A 21,684-nucleotide genomic window follows, 5' to 3' on the forward strand; every position below is an offset into this window, starting at 1 on the left:
CTCAGAATTAAGAGAGGTTTTGCTTAAAATAAGCTAAATAATCTGCCAGTGGGGTAAGCAAAATAATTTTAAAATAATATTATTTATCTTACCCCACTGGCAGATTATTTTGCTTATTTTAAGCAAAAACTCTCTTAATTTTGAATTATTGAGTTAACACAATAATTTTTACTTATCTAGTAAATGTTTCTTAATGAAAGAATTTTTTGAAATTTTGTCTAGAAACAAGACAAAAATACGAAGTAAGAAAAGCATTTTTTTGCAGTGTATTCCCGACTGGACTATATTCTATGATGAATCACTAGGCAGTTTGTGTTCAGTTACTCACCCATGTTAGGCTGTGCTTTTGCTCCAGTGGCTCCTGGCGATGCTCCACCCATGGTGGAGAAGCTGACGTTGTAGTTGGGTCTGTTCTGAGGTGAAGTGTGGGGCATAGAGGGTCCTGGTGCTTTAGGTGGGGTCTGGTGTTGAGCACCCTGGTGCGGCGGCTGCCATTGAGCCCCACCTCCGGGCTGCCATGAGGGAAAGCCTGTGCTGGGATGCCAGCCTCCAGAGGCAGTGTGTTGAGGAGAGGGAGCAGGTCGCTGGGGGGAGCCCATGGGTGGAAATGCTCCTCCACTACCAGTAGGTGTGGTGGGTTTGCTGGAGAATCCCGAACCACCTTGTAATGAACACACAGATTTTAAAGGTGAATACATGATGAATTTATTAACATAGGGCTCCATAAAAAGAACTTTATTCCATTTACCTCCTCCCAGACTGGCTCCTAGGTTACCTAGATCTGCAAAAGGGTCCAGAGTGTTGGGTTTGGCCTGGTGGGTGGGAGTACCATGAACTGAGCTGGTTGGACTAGTGCTGGCGGACTTACTTCCCATCCCAAAACCTGTACCTGATATGACAAATCAGGATTTATAATTTAGTGTCCTTTACTGAATAGAGATTTTTTTTAATGATCTGGTTTCCTGTAACATTTAGTTGTGAATTTTGTAACTGTCAACATTTTAAACTAGATAAAATAGGTAAAGTAAACTGGCTAACATAAATTAGGTCTTGTCATACTTGTAAGAATGATTTGTGATGATGTATTGATAGCATCAGCATCAGAAAAAAATGTCCCTGATATATATATATATATATATATATATATATATATTAGGGGTGTAACGGTTCACAAAATTCACGGTTCGGTTCGATACGATACACTGGTGTCACGGTTCGGTTCGGTACGGTTCGGTATGTTTTAGATACAGCAAAAAGAAAAAATTGGCAGAAATTACCTTTTTTATTATTATTTTATTAAAACTAACAAAGTATGATTTTTTGTTGTTGTATGATTTTACCCATCTTCTATGTAGTTACAGGAATAAGACATTAGCTCTTTACATTAGGGTGTGCGGTGCGTGTTGCGTTGCGTTGCGTTGCGTTGCAGGAGCCCCACACCCTGTAGTGCTTTACATATGCTGCGTTTGCAGTCCGCAACTGATCCGCTGTTGCATATCACAAACACAGCATTTATTCATTATTTTTTATTTAAAATCCAAAAGTTTTTACTGAACATGCCTCGTCAGAATTCCAATTTTCTTTGTTTACTCTTTAATAGAAGTCAGGTTACGTAGCCTACTACATTTAAACAACATTTTATTAAATTCATTTATTCATATTTATATACTTTAGATTTAGCTCACACAAGTGGCAAAACGTTTAAACATAGTTTATAGCCTTAAATCACAAACATTTTAAATTAGAGACTTACAATAGTCTATTCAAAAACAGCCGACTCTAGTCTTTACTTTCGTTTTTACACCCTTTTAAAAGAAATCCTGCAGGTCAAAAAGAACTTTGCTTTTCACCTCCAAGAAAGTACGAGTGCTCTCCATTATGGCACTTTATTTTTTACCTAAATGCCAGGTAAGGTGTCGTTTTGTTGCTTTACTTGAGAAAAAAAAGCCATGTGTTGACTTTGAAACAAGAGTATATTTTAAATGATATGCATCTGTGGTGAAATTACTAGATTTTCGCGTCAGTACATGTTTATTTTAATGCGAACAATGTTCTATCACTTTAATGCAGCAACGCAGCACAGCAAAAAATAGACTCGGTACGAAAACGATCCGTGCACTGCTGCAGACGCAACGCTCCTGGAACAGACTGACGGACAGCACCCGCGTGCAGTTTGAAAGTTGTCATCCGTTAACATGGGTACGGAAAAAAATACGCAACGCACACGCACTGCAGACGGAGTATGTGTGAAACGGGCGTTAGGTCTCATATCCGCGGCTATAAATGGACCACTCGCCGCGGTGATGTCTTTTGCCATTTGAATAAGTTGGAAATGTCTGTCTAAATGCTGCGGGGATAGTTTGTGGGATAGTTTGTGGCTGTTTCTCCTTTTTATCGTCTTGTTGTCGGCGTAAAGACAACAAGATCGTCTTGTTGTCGGCTTTGATTGACATGACATGAATTATTCCCGCTGCTGTACCCTCAGCAAATGCGACATACCGTTGTTTTTTAATCCATCAATCTTGCCAACACCATCATAGCTTACCAAGAATCCAAAGTTCACCCAAACACTAGACCTGTTGGTTATTGGAGGATCTTCTATTTCTGGTTTGTTAAACGCAATTGCCATTTTGCCACGAGCATTCAGCGCGTAGCCTACTGAGTAAGCGAGCACCTGACTGAGCAGCCTAAAACATATATATATTTTTTTTTTCTTTCACTTCGGCGGTGTCAGGGGCATTGTCTGTTATGTCGTTTTGGTTATTGGGCTGCCTTGTTGAACGCATATTATTATATTTCACACACTTTTTTATTTTCCAAATCTAATTAATTAGTCCAAGAACCGTTCGGTACATAATGCGTACCGAACCGAAAGCCTCGTACCGAACGGTTCAATACGAATACGCGTATCGTTACACCCCTAATATATATATATATATATATATATATATATATATATATATATATATATATATATATATATATATATATATATATATATATATATATATATATATATATACAAAGCTGAACTACTGGCCAGATCGGGCAAGCAGCATCCTGCTCTATTGATTCTTTTTCACTCACTCATATTATGTTTCACAAGAGATAAACATTTATGAGCTATATGAGCTCATCACACCAGTCCAGATGGCAGATCAGTCAGTAGTGAGTCATATTGTTTTTTAGGTGTCAATTCAGAGGAGGCCACCAGGTGTCCCTATCACACATCTCACGTTCCGAACTAAACTTACGGGAAGTTCGGATCATTTTACTGACTCGGATCTTTGAGTCTCGTTCAGCAAAATGAACGAATCTTTTTTCGAGTCATTTCGAGTCATTTCGTTCATTTCACCAAAATGACATGTTAAATAGCCCAACACATCTAGTACTTGTGAAAATGTTGATTACATTTTAAAACTACATACAAATAAACTATAGGGTACAGCAACCAAAGCCAAATTATAAGAAACTGAAATGTTTAATTAATTGATTAGTTGTTGGGTCAGGCTATTGCAGTCTCTGTTTGTTCACCTCACCTCCTGATCCAAAACATTCTTTCTCTTGCAACTTCATATTTATCACGTTTGTTCTCCGCCTCTCGTGTCTTCGAGCTCATCGAGACGTTAGCTGTCGACTCGTCTGTGTCTGACTCTGATCAGATCTGGGGGCTGGGCCGCCCGGACCGTGCGTGACACAGGTCCGGAAACAAAAATGATTAGTTCTTACGAGTCTTTCGGGTTTGAGTCTTTCGTTCTTCCTGTTAGTCCCATAGAGTCTATGCTTTCAATAACGGAAACAGAAAAGATTAGTTCTTTTGATCGAGTCTCGGGTTTGAGTCGTTCGTTCTTTTGTCACGTGACTTGTCACCGTATAGACCACAAGTTCACAACCTTTTTAGTAAAAAGCACGTAGTTATTTATTTTATTTTTTATATTATTCTCAGTTAATATCAGACATATACAAATATGGGAAATATATTGACTATTCAAGTCTAACATCACAAATTCAATTAGACTAATTTTGAATCAACTGTGTGTGTGTGTGTGTGTGTGTGTGTGTGATATATATATATATATATATATATATATATATATATATATATATATATATATATATATATATATATATATATATATATATATATATATATATATACACACACACACAGCATGTGACTGACAGCAAGAACGAAAGACTCAAACTCGAGACTCAAAAGAACTAATCTTTTCTGTTTCCGTTACTGACAGCATAGACTCAATGGGACTAACAGGAAGAACGAAAGACTCAAACCCGAGACTCGATCAAAAGAACTAATCTTTTCTGTTTCCGTTACTGACAGCATAGACTCTATGGGACTAACAGGAAGAACGAAAGACTCAAACCCGAGACTCGATCAAAAGAACTAATCTTTTATGTTTCCGTTACTGACAGCATAGACTCTATGGGACTAACAGGAAGAACGAAAGACTCAAACCCGAGACTCGATCAAAAGAACTAATCTTTTCTGTTTCCGTTATTGACAGCATAGACTCTATGGGACTAACAGGAAGAACGAAAGACTCAAACCCGAGACTCAAAAGAACTAATCATTCGGAGATTCAGAGCTCATTCAGAGGCCATATGTTGCGTAATGCGCATGCGCGGTCAACACAAAATGAACGAATCACTATCTGAGACAACTCGGTAGTCCCGAGTCATAATAAAGATTCGTTCAAAATGAACGAATCGTTCATGAACGACACATCACTAACCTGCAGGTGCTGGTTTGTTCCATTCCCATGCTCCCGTAGAGTTCTGCTGCTGGATGTTGACAGAGGGAGTAGCGGGTGGCACAGGTGAACTACGACCTGTGAAAGGATCATATTTAACTTGAAGGCTCTCCATCTATCACTTACATATCAATACAAAATACTGAAAATCATACAGATAATACAAATGTGAATGGCATCCTACTAGTTCCCTTTCAGTCAGTCACGTTCGACGTATGTCGGAACTGACCGACGAATTGAGATCCCAATTCGTCGGTCAGTTCTGACGTACGTCTCTGTTCCCTCCTTCAGGGAACGAGGGTTACATACGTAACCGAGACGTTTTTACTAATTACCACAGGAAAATTTAAAAGTTAATACAAATCATGAAGAACAATAAATTAAAATAACATATATTCACTACCGTTGAAGATTTTTGAAAGATGTTGACTGTAACAACGTGAAATGCAGCACAGATCTGTAACTGGTATGTGATGACTAATTTTATACAATTAAAAATTTCAATGGCTATAATTTTTATGGGTACTCTATTTGGTGCCTGATTAGAAATAGCCTTTAGTTTATTTATATTAGTTTTATTATTACTAAAAATGAAATTTAATCAAATTAAATGTTTCGTAATAGCTTAGCCTACTAGCTTAGCATAAGACTAACTAACTAACTAACTAACTAACTAACTAACTAACTAACTAACTAACTAACTAACTAACTAACTAACTAACTAACTAATAACTTAGATTAGTTAACAAGTTATGGGATGGGATTCTGCCAGGGATATATAGGATATTGCACTTTATCTGTGCTAGCTTAAAGGAAGTGTATGTAAAGCCTAGTTCAGACTGCACGATTTTCAAACTCGTCGGGTCACTGCTCTATTCACACTGCATGACTATCTGGGGTATCATTCAGTCTCTGCTGTGTTCACACTGCACAATGGTTTGACGACAGAGGAGTTCACACTGCATGACTGAACAAGAGGAAGAATCGCCGACAACTCTCTCTCTCTCCGGTGCGCAAACTACGTTTCCCAAACACACGTGCGATGTGACAAGTAAACAACGCGAGATCACACGTGCGTCAGACCGGAATTCTCGCGCGAGACTTGGAATTGTTATTAAAAATGATAAACTGCACAAAGTTTGCTTCAAATTGTATGTGCGCTGATTTGTGGAGAAAAAGAAAAAAGATTATGGCGGAAGAAATTGTTGGGAGAGACAGAGGGAGCCAGGATTGTGTTCTGCAAAGACAGTTTGAGGTAAATAAACAATTTTGTAATGCGCTGCTGCTGTGGCTGGATGTGCAAATGTTTGGCCTTTGTTTCTGTTTGATAGAATTGTAAATATATCTATTAAAATACTGATATTCTGCTCTATAACTCCTCCCTGAACCTCCTGCTGCCCTGTATCTCACTCTCTCATTGGCTGTCGGTGTAATTTTCAGTCAGAATGCTGTTCACACAGCAGGAGTTTCAATCGCCGACAGGTCCAGATATTTAGCATGCCAAATATCTCACCGGCGTCGGCGATTCTCTCTGATCGCGTCTTTGATCATTCATACTGTGTGATTGTCACTCGCGTGCACGAGCACCAATTTGCCTGTGATCTCGGGCATTTGTCTGCGATTTCACAAAACCTGTCGGCGACTCAAAATCGGGGCAAAAATCGGGCAGTGTATGGTTCTTAAGACTGTGGCAAAAATTGGTACTGCAACCACTATCCCCTCTCCCCCTTCTCCCTGACTCGAGGTTTTAAACAAATATCAGCTTCAGAGGTTTTAGGCAAAAAGTTTAATAATCAAATGGCGCTGGTATAAAGTGATTGGAAACATTCTGTTGCTGTATTTCGTATGTGATGTTAATCTGCCTCACTGCTTCCAGAAACACAATACAGGGTTTCAGTTGTCCTTCATAGAGCACATGCTGCTATCGACCACACACATTGCACTTAAAACAAATAATCAAGCTCAAGGGCCAATAATAATTTCACTCTCTCCAAAACATCAGCACTTCAAATAAGACATTGACTACAGAGCTGTTTTATAGAGATACATTTGCAAGGCTATTTCAATTCATCAAATTCTGGAGGATTTAACACAAAAGAGTTTGGCTGGTTGTTATGGTGATGTTGCCCACACACTGGCAGTACTGAGAGGCAAAGGCTCATGCCTTACCCATACCCATGTTCTGCATTGTGGGAGACGGAGACCGTGCAGCATGCAGGAAGGGGTCTGGCTGCCCCATATTACCTGGACCTAGGAACGCCCCCATGAAGTCCTGCGGCTTAGAGGCAGGTGCGGGTGCGGGCCCGGACCCGAACGGGTCAAAAGCTGAAGAATTAAAGAAAGCATTCATTATATTTTGCTGAAATGGGCATTTATAAGATTGGATTTGATAAAACAAGTTCAAAGCTGGTTGAATGGGATATTATCGTAAACATTTGTCATGTTGCTTTGCAACCGAAAACAACTTAAGATAAGAAATTATTGTAAATTTCTAAAAAAATAAATAAAACATATACACTACCATTAAAAAATTTGGGGTCAGTAAAATAAAATTTAAATTCTTATGCTCACCATGGCTGCATTTATTTGATCAAAAATACAATAAAAGCAATATTTTGAAATGTAATTTATTCATGTGAATACAAAGCTGAATTTTCAGCAGCCAGTCTTCAGTCTTCTAATGCTCTCTTTGATGAACAGAAAAGAACATCATTTATTTGAAATAGAAATCTTTTGTAACATTATAAATGTCTTTACTGACACTTTTGATCAATTTGATGCATCCTTACTTAATAAAAAGCATTAACTTCTTTAAAGAGTTACTTCAGCGATTAGCATATGGCTTTGTATCAGTAGAAACCCTGGAGTATAATCAAATGATCGTGCTCCCCCCTCATATCCCCCTGAGACAAAAGATTTATGCATTTTATTTCTGGAAAAATTCCTTGATGCAAATTGACGATCATCTTTGAAATGTTTGGCCAAAGGCTAAAGACTACAGCCAGCAGAGGGAGCTATTTCCTCATGTTTTCAACTCATTCAACATCACACTCACAGCACAGCTTGCAGCTGAAGGCATTCATTTAAACCAGTAATTCTTAAAGTGTGGTCCCCTAGGGGTCCGCGAAAAGATTACCTAAACTAGGCAAGTGTTTATAAAATCGTCACTTATTTAAGTAGATTTTTAATGTACTTGCGAAACAGTTCTTGCCATTCGGTTTTAATATTGTAAAAATGTATCTAAAATCCACAGATCTATTAGTTTTGTAATGTACTAGTTTTTGTTTCATGTGTAAAATCCCAGTAATTTCAGTGATATTGGACATTAAAGGCCCTTTCACACCGGACGCGTAACGCATGCGAATACTTCACGTCAAAACCATTCACATCAGCCGTGACACGAATTTGCAACGTTCAGAGCTCCAACATTCCAAAACATTTGGAACACGGACAGTGAAGATGAGCTTTTCATTTTATTTAAAAGACGGTTTCGGGTGCAACCCAGTCTTGAAGGACAGAGAGTCTGAAGGGGAGTATGCCAATCATGTACAGGAGCTAAATCTTTATCATGGCCGGTTCTGCACTTTAGTACTTTCTTAAGTCTGTGGGACAATTTAAGGATCTCATCCCGAGACAGCAGCGCAATCTGACGAGACAAACCACGCTCTTTAGGAACCAATCCATCCGGTCTGTTTCCAGTTCAGTCACAATGTAAACATTTAAGTGCCACAGACATACTGATGGCAGCACATTCACTTTCCATAATCGCGGACATAAGGTTAAAAAAAAAGATATATAAAAAGTTAACTGGTTATTGCTGTCTGTAAATACAGCTGCAGATGCACTGCTTTGACTAACTGTTAGACCTACAGCTGTAATCTCATGAGATATGCCATACCTGGCAATGGTTAATGTTGAGTGAATAGCTCATGACATCAACTTGACATTTCGTCACCTTTGTTTCCTTGTATGTGATTGGTTGAAGCCGTTTTTGACGCCGCTAGAGTAAAAAAATATCGAAACTGAAACGAAAAAAATAAATGCCGTTTTTTCGCCGCAGCACATTCGCGTTCGGTGTGGAAGCGTTCATTACACAAACAGCTGACCAAAAAATAAAACCGTCGTGCAAATTATTCGCGCGTCAAAATTGCGTCCATTCTTTTCAGCATTTTATTGTTACCATAGTTACAACCATAGACTTCCTATACCCACCACAGTTTTAAACTAATGGCTCTTTGGAATGGCATTAAGTGGGACCTAGGCTGTTACAGTTTGTTTAATTGCAGTTTTTTTCCCCACATGTGCAGTTTGTTGTTCATATTAAGCTGCAACTCATTTCACATTTACTTTTTCAAATTAAATAAAAATGTATATAATAATTTCTGATCATATCATTGCATTTGTGTTTGAATAATTAGTTTTTGACTTGAAACAGTTGCATATTAAACTTAAATTTAGCTTATCCTTCCTATTTTGTTGGTTTTTGGGGGCGTGTTAGAGTGGGATTCTGTAGGTGGTCCTACAGAATCCATAAGATATAGTGGTCCTTGGGCTGAAAAAGTTTGAGAAACACTGATTTAAACGGATGCTAAGCAATGTAAGTCTTTTAACTCAAATTCATTTCTATGAAAGTTAAGCTTCCAAAGGCATGAACTGAAAACGCGCCAGACTGAACACGCGTTGTGAATGTATGCCGCGAGTGTGGTCGCAATTACCTCAGCTCTCATCACGAGAGCTCATTAGCTCATTTATGGCGTTAAATCTGACTCCTGCAGCGTTAGTGCTGTAAGACGCGGCGACTCGATCGTTATATTGAACAGACACCTTCAGTATTTAATTGTAGTGTCTGTTCTCAGTAATCCAGTATGGCTTTGGGAATGGCCTCACAGGGCAGCAAAGCATTCTGGGAATTGTAGTCTTTCATCCCCATGAGACAAAAATACATTTTCTGTCTTTTTTCAGTCTAGAAGGCACCACATTCAAAAATAATTTCACATTTCTTCTACAATAATGACCCAGTTTAAATACAGATTCATCTTTCCAGCACTGACCCCAAACATTTGAACGATAGTATAAATACTGTATATTCAACGGGAAAAAAATGCTATTAATTTTATTACTAATTTTTATTACTATTACATTTATTATGTAATAATATTAATAAATATATTATTATTAATAAAATAATTTGGGTGTCTTTATTATATTGCTGCAAGAGCCATTTTATAAAAGCAATTTACCATGTTACAGCAATTTTAAATAAATTAATGTTCTCTTAGACACTGTGTCTAATTGTTACTGAATGAATGCCATCCAAATGAATTCAGTCATTCAAATTTGCTGCGTCACTTCACTGACTTCTGACACACATCTTTTTTTAAAAGCCATAAAACATACTTACTGCCTCCAGATCGAGGTGATGGACAGGGTGAGGAGGACGGTGCAGATCTCCGTGGGGTGGACTGAGCAGAGTTGGGGCCGCTGGCCGGCTGTGGTGTAGGCGGAGCTCCAAACAGGTCCCCAAGCAGGTCTGTGGTGGTGCTGTTGGTTGGAGGTTGTGGCGAGGATGGAGGAAGCTTAGCTGCGTCACCGTCCAAACCCAACAGATCTACTTCCTCAGCTGTTTGAAAAGGGGCCGCTGCAGGCTGGGCCTCCGGCTTCTTAGGCGTTTTTGATTTCTCATTGCTCGTGTTGCTCTGCTGACTAGAAAGGGAGAGCATCTCATCATCTGAGGGTTCACTCTCCTCATTCGGTCCCACTCTGCCTCCGCAACTCCCATGGCCCTGGGCAGGATCTAAGGGACAGACCGGAGAAATGGTTAGATAAATAATAGATGGTTTTTGCATATGTTTTGTGTGTTATTTTATAAGTTTTATATGAGAAGCATAACATTTCAGTGTACCTTAAAATTCAAAGCCACTAAAATCACCTAATTTTCAACTACCTATCAAACTGTCTAAATTCAATAGTCAACTACAAATCTATTAATTAACTATATACTGTTGACTCTCACAAGCCCCCTACACTACATCTTACCTTCCAAGTCCAAGCCCTCCATTTCATCTTTCAGCAGAATATAAAGTACATTAAACAGATGGTGTTTAGTTTAATGGTGCACAGACACTTTACAGAATGCCAGCAAGTGACTAATGAGTTGACTTGTTTAAAAGGTTCACTGAGGGACTACTGAAACTACTGAGCTCTTAATGATGATTAAAAACCACAGGGTCACCGTGTCACTATCTATCATATGAGAAAACAGCAACTATACTTCAAGATTAGGGCTGTGCGATATAGATAATTAAATAAACTAAGCAGTATGATTTTTTTTTAAAGAAATGAATACAAATGCTGGAAAAAAATGCTGTTCTTTTGAAATTTCTACTCATGAAAGAATCCTGAAAAAAATGTGAAGAGTTTCCACAAAAAATATTTAGCAGCAAAACATTTAAAGGAACTGTATGTATGAAATGTATTTCAACTATTCATAAAATGGCCCTGATATGTCACTAGACATTAAGAAATCATGTTAATTTCAAATACTTATATCACTAACAACAGTTAGTCCGGCCAGGATATTGTCATTTAAAAGTTGTTGTTGTAGCCCTCAACTGAAGTTGATGTTGACATGTTGTGTTTTGGCCTGAAGCTCCGCCCTCCACCTATCTACCAATCACAAAGTCAGTAGTGTTTGGGCATCCGGGTTGCCAGCTCAGCTCTAGTTACCACAGCTGCAGCTACAAACGTTCCTGCTGGATCCTGCAGCCTATCTGGCAACCTCGAGTCAGGGAGAAGGGGGAGAGGGGATAGTGATTGCAATACCAGTTTTGGCTACAATCTTACATACACTTCCTTTAATATAATAATAAGAAATGTTTCATGAGTAGCAAATCAGCATATTAAAATGATTGCTGAAGGATTATGTGACACTGAAGACTGGAGTAATGATGCTGAAAATTCACAGGAATAAATAGCGATTTAAAATATTAAATTGTAGTAATATTTCACATTATTTATTATTTTCACTGCATCAAACATCAAATAAATGCAGCCTTGGTGTGCATACAAAACTTCAGTATATTTATGCTAATCAAAATATACCTAAATATGATGCTCTTGCTGAAATAGGTTAAAACGGTGAATTTTTCTTTCAATCACACTATACTTTTAATACTTCATACTTACTTACACAAGATAAAAGGTCTGATCCATTATGATATGCGCATTGGCTTTACATTATAATCGTCCGCAAAATCATTATGTAATTATTGTGACTAAAATATCACAGAGACCTACTTCTAATGTGCTCATTAAAAAATTTAGAACCATTTGTTTAGCTTTTTTTGTGTTGTGTAGCATGATATGTGATATATAGGATTTGTGTGTGTTACCTGCAACAGCAAGTGCATCCTGGTGTTCCTGATGACAGGAGAAGAGCACATTGGGGCTCAGGTCTTTGGTGGGGAACTGCTCCCACGGTGGGGTGAGATCTTTCTGCTTCTCTGTGCTTTCAACCTCGATGTCTAACAGAACATGAAACAGCTGCGGGTACTTCTCTGGAGAATCACAGGCATCCAGCTCTGTCCTGGACAAACACACACAGATACTTAACTGCACATTTCCATCAATGTATAAGAGAAAGCATATATGCTTGGGTGCAGTAACTGTTCACATATTTAAAGTTGCAATAAAACAGAAGAAGCGATAGATATTTATTGCATACTGCGACTGATTATCGGAAAATAAACTATAAACTAGTGCGGGGACTTTTTTATGCATCACTGTAAAATTAAGATTTTTTATGCATCACTGATTTTTTATCAAATTTTTACCCTTTTTTATATTTTTGCAGTGAAACTTAAAATTGTCCTTTGGAGTGACAAATCAGTTTTTAAAAGCACAAATATGCTATGTAGTCTATAAATTAATAATGTCATGGTATTTGTAATACTAAGAAGATTTTAAAGAATGTTAAATAAAGTAGTTTTACACCCTAATCAGGTGTCTTAACCAGATGCTATATGATAAAGCAAAAAGCTCTCCTCCATGTATATCATTTGAGTTTTTGTCTTACTACAACCAAGACCAAGAGTAATTGGTAATTTTGTCAGTCACTAAGTGGAGCTAGATTTTAAATCAATTTGAAATCTAGATTCTACTTAAATGTAGATTAACTGCTTCAGATTTTCCATCATTACAGTGTGATGATTATGAAAGAAATACTTACTTCATAAACTTTAAGATTGTTGTGCCGGGGGCGATGAAACCAGTATGGAACTGAATCTGAAATATCTGGGTGTTTGTTACCTGCAAACACAGCAGAATTTAAACACTGAAAATGTTGCAAATTTCAGTCACTAACAACCTAGAAAGCAATAGCTGTCATTTCACCATCTCGGTTCACTATAGACCCGACATAGTCCGGCTATGAGTAACCCCCTTCTAGCCAAAATAACCTTGAATTTGATTACATAAATGCAAAATAACTTGTAAGATGTATGATATTCCATCATGTAAGCAAAGTCAACAGTGATTACAAGGTGTTTGGTTTCATTTCTTTTGGTTTCATTTTCACTAACAGCCCAAATTGTGCCTGGTTTTAGCTTAGACCTCAGGGCTGTGTTCAGACGGCTATTAGACGTCTTTTAAACCCCCCAAATTGCTTGCTGGGAACAAGCAAGAACAGAAAGCTTACATCAGGGTTCCTACAAATTTTTAAATCCTACAAAATGCCATACTTTTCCAGACTTACATTTCCAAACCGCTCTGATTTTCAGACCACATTTAACATAAATGGCAGGTTCATACAACAGTATTTTCAGCATTATATTTGAAAGTACAGCAATCTGAAAATATATATTTTTTCATTGGTATTCTCGAAGTGATTACATGCTTACATGATCAGAAGAAACCCCAAACGCTGTATAATCTAAACATATTCACCTCTGACACATCAGTTTGATACTGTAAATGTGGTTTGATGTTGCATAATCGCCATGCAGCAAAGTGCAGTCTGATTTAGATAGTTGTTTGCTCCTGATTGTTGCTGGTTTGAGTGGCACACACACATTAATTTGTTGAAGTTCAAAAGAGATCAGCTTATGGCAAAATAACATGGTTTATGGCAGTTGTGCGTAATAAAAATGTGTGCCTTGAATTCTTTCAGTTGTGTTCGAAAATCCCTAAATGATCACTAAACTTTTGCCAAGAAAACACTGCTTGTATGATTCATTTTTAGAAATTCTTAATTTTATATGTTAGAAAACAGTATACAGGCAATAGTAGGAATAGGAAACACAAATAATTTTCCATACTTATCCAGGATTATTCAAATTCAAAAAATGTTTAACTGCGTAGGAAACCTGTTACATGTAGGCCTATACTATATACTCATTTTATAGTTTTCTTCTCTGTTGCAGCTTTAAATTTAAAAGGGGAAACAGTTAGTTATTGGTTTCATACCTTGGCCTGAAGTGCATGGGAGCGCATGTGATAGACTGAAATTACCACGTCGCCTTGGGCACTCACTCCCACAGGAAAGACCACTTTGCCCTCTTGAATCCTGTGTTCCCTGAGAGCAGTACATAAAGATATACTTCAGCATTACGCAAAACATATAATTTTTAAGTGCTAAATAAGTTATCTTCAACAATTCACAAATTACCTTTGAAATAAAATAAAGAAAATTCCATTTCAGAATTTGAGGTTACAAACAGGATACAGAAGTAGTATAAAAAGTAGAATTACATTTTTTATACATTTAATACACTTTATTTTTCACCGTTTCACAACATATGGGGATTTCTTTAAGGGTGTGTTCACACTTGTTCGCTTGGTTCGTTTGGTCCGGAACAAAAAACATTTAGTCTTGGTCCATTTAGTGTTCCGATTGACAACTTTAACACTGAACCTAAAGATACCAAACCTAAAGACATAGGGATACGTTCACAACCTGATTGGTTGGCTTTTATGACGCATTGCCTATTTTGAGAAAGAATTTACCAAACATCCAAATCACTGCTGTGTGTGGGAATGAAATCGCTGTGCGTATGTGCATGCATAGCCTGCATATGATGATATTTTGACCAGCTAAGAACTCATGAAGGGCTTATAAAATGTGTAAATGAGTCAGAACAGCGTCAGGAATCCCTCCGACACACACACAAACAATCTGTGAGGCGAGGTTCTGACGCTTGTACCAAGTCTGTCCTTTTTGGTTCGTTTACATGTCTTGTTGCATTCATATCATTCGAACCACACCAGAGTTCATTTTGAAAGCGGACAGAGACCCATCTCTTCAGCGGTCTCGGTCCTCTTGTTTGATGCGCCCCAGGTTTCAGATGGCAGTGTTCACACTTATTCAAATGAACCGCACTAACAGAGCAATCACAATCGGTTTGTTTTAAAGGGGTGTGAATTGAGAAATCAACTTTCCCTTGAGATTTTGATATTTAAAAGGTCATGGTAATATAAGATTATCCTGTAAGTTTCAGAGCTGAAAACTTCCTTTTTAGTCAAAGACAAGCTTTTATAGAGTCCAGGCTCAGAAAACGATTGTGTGCTTCATCCTTACGTCATCGCGCAACGAAACACACCTCTACAGCATGTCTAATCCAGTAGCCCCGCCCACCGACTCACGGAGCTGATCGGCTCGCTAGCCAGCAGCAATAAACATGTGGAAGAAGATAGCAAGATATTGTGGAAGAACACAGTCTCTGCAGAAGCTTCCTTCGGATCACAATATAAGGAATGTGTGATACTTCATTTATTTTTTATGAATTTCCAGCTCACGTGGGGAAGACCGTATACGTGTGTTTGCTTCATTTCACCGTGGAATCGTTTGTAAACAAGTCTCATAGTGCTGGATTTGCAGACACAATTTTGTGCCTTCTATATTGGATCCAACAGGAATGGTGCAACAAACTTAGGTCTAATAATAGTCCTGGGGGTGTGTGGTTTCAAGATGGGCTACCAAAAGGAACGGCCATCAGCAGAAATTCTGTCTTGATCTGGGTGCGCATGAGTGTGTGTGTTCACGCTTATATCGACCGATCATGCGTGCGGGTCATGTAATATAGAAATAATATTCCAATCAATCGTGGGTGGATGAAAAATAAATCATTGTGTTTCTTTGATAAAGACGTTTACAAGCCCTGTGGTCGAGAGAATCACTACAGTTACTGCTTTAATAATCTCTCCCTCATGTGAACTGACAGGGCCATAGATATGACAGCGGAGCTGAAGCTCATTAAATATGCAAATCTCCTAGCTGTGGGCGTTTACTTCCAAGTCTCCATTGCTTCACGCCCATCAAAAGCCAGCATTCAGAAGACAGCCTCAAAACCAGTTTAGAAAATCGCCTATTACTTATTAGTTAATGTAATTAGTGATGTTCTCGAAAAACCACACAAATGTCATTAGTTGACCTCAGACAACAGTATAAAAAAATGTAAAAAGCCAGTCCATGACACCTTTACTCGAACCCAACATGTCAAGTGTGAACACACCCTGAATTTCAATTCAGTAAATTCTTCTTCCTGTCATTCTAATTCAATCTCCAATTCAACTTTTAGGGTGTGGCCAATTCAATTTAAATATTGCATACCATATTTGAAATTAACAATTAATTGATAACTGACAATAGGACATAAAGGGCAATATCTGATAGGATAATATATTACTATTCACTACATCTTTTTTTGTTGTTGCCATGAACCATTAGCAGAGTATCTGTATGGACATGCTTACCTCATTCTCTCATACTCCTGAGCTGTAGAAAATATCTTGGTCTCACCGATAAGTACATCACAAAATGGTCGACAGCCACTGCGCTGTTTGTTGAAGCAAGGAACAGGACTCATTGTGACGGCTTTAATGACTAGCGGTTTGGAGTGGGGTACGGTGGGCTTCTCTGAGACTAAACTGCATACATAACCTATGTACCTAAATAAATACACACACACACATACATACATACATACAAGACTGTCATATTTTTATATGACAAATATGGGACATGTTTTGATCTCTCCGTTTACAACTAACATGCAGCGAAATTGACATTTCAAGACAAAGGTAATGTATGCCATATAGCAATTTTATTAGTTCATCATCTACTGTAAGATTATTGTTCTATCTATAGTTTCTATCAAAGCTACACTTTGTGTGAGAGCTGCGATCTGATTGGTCGTACCTCCTATGGGAGGGCCACAAGCCAGATCCAGGCCTCTTGGCGCTGAGAAGATGCATGGCTGGCACCGGGTTGGCAAAAAGGTGGCAGAAACAGAACATGGCACAGACCAGCACGCCCGAAGGAGCTCTGCCATCCTGAAAGAGCAAACGTGTGTCAGGACAGGCTCGGAGAATACAGATGTTTCTGAAATTCCTCCTTTTTTTTTTTTACTTATAGCCCAGTGTTTTAGTCTTCAGTTTGTGCATATGCAAAGCTATTGCGTTTTTTTTAACATTCTTTTTAATGATCCGTCTTGTGTAAATAAAGCTGGAATTAGATCCTTAACTGTTTCCCTGCCTGAATGTTACAATTATATTATAATATATATATATATATATATTAAATGTGTCAGTAAGCGATTTCTGAAAAACACTTTTGAAAGTGGATCAGACTGAGCACCACAACACACTTGTAGCCAATCATCAATATACTCATGTTGGGGGAGGAGAGAGAGTGAGCAAGAGGGAGATTTGAAGAAAAACTGTAAAAAGAGAGATGGCTGAGAGACATTACCAAAGAGAAAAGTTCAGAGGAATATCACTGGAAAAAGAAGGGTTATGATTAGGCAAAACCTTTATGACAAGTGTTAATATCAGAAACGCTTTCCAGTTCTGGAGAGACCTAAGCGGGAAGGCCTGAAAATAGACACAGAGGTTTGTAAGTAATATTAGTTTTGAGTGTGTACTGCTGCTTCTATATAATCTTGTGAACTGTATGTACATTTTTTGTTCTTCCTTGTTTTTTGTTCGTCATCTTTACTTTATTTTTGCAAAGCTTTATTTAGTTTACTTGCTTACTCTTACTTTCCGTGCATTTTGGGACAGGGGAATGTGTATGACTATATATATATTTGTTTAAGTTGATTTTAAATAACAACGGTGTTCAACAATGATTCTCAGAAATCTCTTACTTTACCTTTAATATTTGTGTTAAATGATAAATAATTATTTTTAATTGCACAAAGCAATCAATCAATCAATCAATCAATCAATCAATCAATCAATCAATCAATCTGAATCTTTAAAATCTGCCAGGCTTCTTGTTTGTTTAGTAACATTTTTTTTAAATCATGCATATTTTTTTTTTCATTAAAAAGGCTAATTTTAATAAAAGAGAGCTGATAATGTTGAAAGGTGTTTAACAAAACTGCCAGGAATGTTTTTTTTTCTTTGCAAACGTTTTCCTATCTCAGAAAATCATATTTTTTATTTTGCTTATAATTAGCCTAAAGAAACTCCTTTTTGGACAATGTGAAAAGTACATGACTCAAATATAAACAATGAATCTGGTTTAACAGTCATGGCTGTTAATGCTTAGTAACCACAACCAGCAACAGGCACGGACATCAAAAGACCTCCTTACCGAACAGGTAATCACACACACATTCTTGGGATTTTGCTTGAGCCAGTTGTACATATTCTTACACACGGCAAATAGGTTGTGAAGACTTGGGGCCTGCCTGGAAGACCAATTGCATTCAGAAACCTACAGATGAATGAAAAGGACAATTATGAGAGGAAGAAGTTAGAGAGAAAAAAAAAACAGATGAATAAGAGAGATATAAAAATGATTCAAGATTTGGATAAGCATGGATGAAATGAGGATATACAAGAAAACAATTCTTACAACAAGGGGTTAGTGTATGAAGGAAGCTTCAGAATCATCATATATCACATATATTATTTATATTTAAGCCAAACCTTGAATATAAATAATACATCAATGTTGCTGCACTTTTGTCATAAAAAACAAAACAATATAACAAGTGATCCCAAAATGATATCCTTTTTAAACTCTAACAGCAAAAAAGTTATGAGCTAGAAATAGTTAAGTCATGCAGTTAATCTTAGAAGTTATTTAATTACATGGGAAAAGCACTGTTTAATATTTAATGAAAGAAGGCCATAAGAGTCACCACAGCCACTAGGTATCATTTCTAGGCAGAAATTAATCTTGTAGAATAAGTGACAGACACTTTCCCAAATCTTTTATGTACACCAATAAGGCTCAAGTGCCCTTTTATTGACATAAAATGACAATTGCGTTAACTTTAAATATTATCATAGTGGCAATTATAATGATGAATTACTTTTAAAAACAATCATTGCTAAGGGTGGAAAAACATCATGTCTCATCATGTGGCGCCCTCTTTTTAATGAGACATTTGGGATCTAATGTACAAACATTTTTCATTACTGATTTAATATGGATTGCAATTTAAGATACAAAGTGCAAAGATTAGTAATGAATGTCCATTTTTTTACTTTTCCCATGACATCTTACAGAGTGAGCATGCTTTTTAATGACACAAAAATGCGTTGGCCCACTTCTCCGGTCCCACTATTGAATTCTGCTGTAAATTCGGTTCTGAGCTTTAATATAAATATTTTTTATTTCAAATAAAAATCGATCTGTGAGGGAATGGGTTGAGGATTTTTTTTTATATTCAAGCTACATTCTCAGAAATGTCTCAAAATAAGGGTTGACTACTTGACTTTAATGTTTTGCCATGATGCTTTAAGCTTGGCAGCGACTAGTCGCTGATCATGTGATTTTGACACTAACAACATTGCCACCTTGCAGAAGACGACAGGTGAAGAACCCGGTCGGTCATTGCAGTAAAGAAGCAGTGGTACTTCCAGTGTGTGGAAATACTTTACTAAAGATGAAGCCTGAACAACTGTCACTAGCAAAGTATGCAAGTTTGTCCTGAGGTAAGTAAAAGTGCAATGCACACTCATCTGAAAAGCAAAGGCATACGCTAATGCTAGGTGAGGAACGATGCAAATCATCTTGACAGCATCAATTAGCAACTTCGCCAAACTTCCTGCTGTGACAGAGAAAAGACGGCAGCAAATCACCAAATTTTCTACTTAATGTCATTGCCAAATATGTTCGATCTTTAGCTGCAGTGCACGAAGAACATTTTAGAGAAGCACTGCACTTTTTTGAACCGCTCTAAAAAATGGGACACCACTCCAAAACAGTCAAATAAGTCTGTGAATATTCATTAACACCACATATTCCCACCACGGAGAACACCCTGCAGTGGTGGGCACACAACCAGGACAAATTTCCCTGTTTGGCCAAGCTTTGCAAAAGCTTCTTGGCTGTCCTAACTAGTTTTTTCCACATGCTTGGAATACCATCGCCCGACAGGAGGTGAGCCTCCATCCAGCCCACGTCAATGCCCTCATCTTCTTACATGCAAACCAGGATCAAAAAGCAAAAACTGCAACTGAGCGGGATTGTGACAGTAAGTAGGCTTTCAACAAGGCAAATGTATTTATAAATTAAATCCAGATGACATGTTTAACAAAGGTAAAGTGATTTTCAGTTTTTGTGTGTTGCAATTTAATTATGTATGAAATTCCCCATGAGCACATACACCATCATTTTGTACAAATTTTAATAAGAACTTATGACTTAAAGGCAACAAAGACAAGATGGAAATCTTCCCAAGTACTTTAACTCTTTCCCCACCATTGACTGAATTTTCCAGATTTATGTTTTTTTAATGTTATATGATAGGGGGCGCTATTACACATCTTCTGAAAGAGTACTAAATCTCCTGATCAAAACACAGGTGAAGAAGTAGCAGAAACAAGCTATAGCAAATGTAATCATATGCAAATGTAAAATAACGTGATCATTAAAATTAAACAGCACATAAATCAAAACTGCTTAATGTTACTGAATGAAATGCCAACCCAGGACAAGCTATAGGTCTGTGCAAGCTTAGGGTGTGCTGATGGACTCAATCTACTCATTCTATGTTTTGATCATCATTCTGAATCCGATCCAAATGTAGTATTTGTCAAAAACGTGATTTTCTAAGATTTTTGCTCCAAATGTTGCTTTTTTAAATAAAACTTACAAATAAGATAAAAATAAGAGTGCATGAACATGCTAGAATTATTTTTTGTTGTTGTTTAAAAAACAGAGGATCTGTTCTTTCTTTTGATATATTGCATATATAGACAGTCATACAACAAAATAGTCTGAGGGCCATGAATTTTGTGTTAAAATGATCAAAAATGCTGGCGGTGGCCGGCAACTTTTCTAAAAAGCGCTGACAGGGAAAGAGTTAACCTGAACACAAGCTCTTACTACTTAGCCCACTGGCACTTTGATTTGTAAAGTGATCTGGTATGTGAAATGAAAGTATGTAATTCAGGAAATGCAGCTGATTGCACTCACTCTGTTGGAGAACTTGGCCCCTCGATAGTTCCTCTGTGACAGGTTGAAAACAGTGTAGTGGTCGGCATGTTGTGAGTCCAGAAATGAACGGATATCCTCTGTGTGGTTCCTGTAGCCCATCTCTACCGTCTCAGCAGGATATGACATCACTGAAACAGTAAAATGACAATTAGGAAAGAATTATAACACTTCTTTCCAGTATGTCCAGTGTTGCCAATACAAACAATGCATTTAGTGCATATAGCTGAAACACCAAGAGCTGTCCAAAAATAATATCCGGCCTAAGAAATTGACATCTTCACCCGTTATTCAAATGAGTAAACATTTGTTAAACGCAATGAAACATGCCAAATTGTGTGGACATAATTTTTTGCCAGGTTATCCTAAAAAGAAATTATGAACACATGCAAAAACCAGTTACATTTTAATAACTGATCACGTTGTATGATGTATGCATGTATGCATTTTTTGCATAGTAAA

General features: G+C 37.5%; 1 protein-coding gene across 5 annotated transcripts in view; it reads right to left on the bottom strand.

Annotated features, from left to right (window-relative positions):
* Positions 1-21,684, bottom strand: part of dnajc6 (DnaJ (Hsp40) homolog, subfamily C, member 6) — a 50,304-nt gene that overhangs the window by 6,376 nt on the left and 22,244 nt on the right. For 3 of the 5 annotated variants that reach the window (XM_067459799.1, XM_067459795.1, XM_067459797.1), the window contains 12 exons: positions 21,205-21,353; positions 18,367-18,489; positions 16,966-17,099; positions 16,521-16,715; positions 14,235-14,343; positions 13,000-13,079; positions 12,164-12,357; positions 10,174-10,566; positions 6,942-7,097; positions 4,755-4,850; positions 749-889; positions 329-661 (listed from right to left, as the gene is read on the bottom strand). In XM_067459799.1, coding sequence (XP_067315900.1) covers positions 329-661; positions 749-889; positions 4,755-4,850; positions 6,942-7,097; positions 10,174-10,566; positions 12,164-12,357; positions 13,000-13,079; positions 14,235-14,343; positions 16,521-16,715; positions 16,966-17,099; positions 18,367-18,489; positions 21,205-21,353 — 2,103 coding nt within the window. The remainder of the gene's footprint in view (positions 1-328; positions 662-748; positions 890-4,754; positions 4,851-6,941; positions 7,098-10,173; positions 10,567-12,163; positions 12,358-12,999; positions 13,080-14,234; positions 14,344-16,520; positions 16,716-16,965; positions 17,100-18,366; positions 18,490-21,204; positions 21,354-21,684) is intronic. The other 2 variants (XM_067459796.1, XM_067459798.1) reach the window with 2 other exon arrangements.

The sequence above is a fragment of the Pseudorasbora parva genome, chromosome 12 (genome assembly GCF_024679245.1).
Source record: "Pseudorasbora parva isolate DD20220531a chromosome 12, ASM2467924v1, whole genome shotgun sequence".
NCBI classification, from domain to species: domain Eukaryota; kingdom Metazoa; phylum Chordata; class Actinopteri; order Cypriniformes; family Gobionidae; genus Pseudorasbora; species Pseudorasbora parva.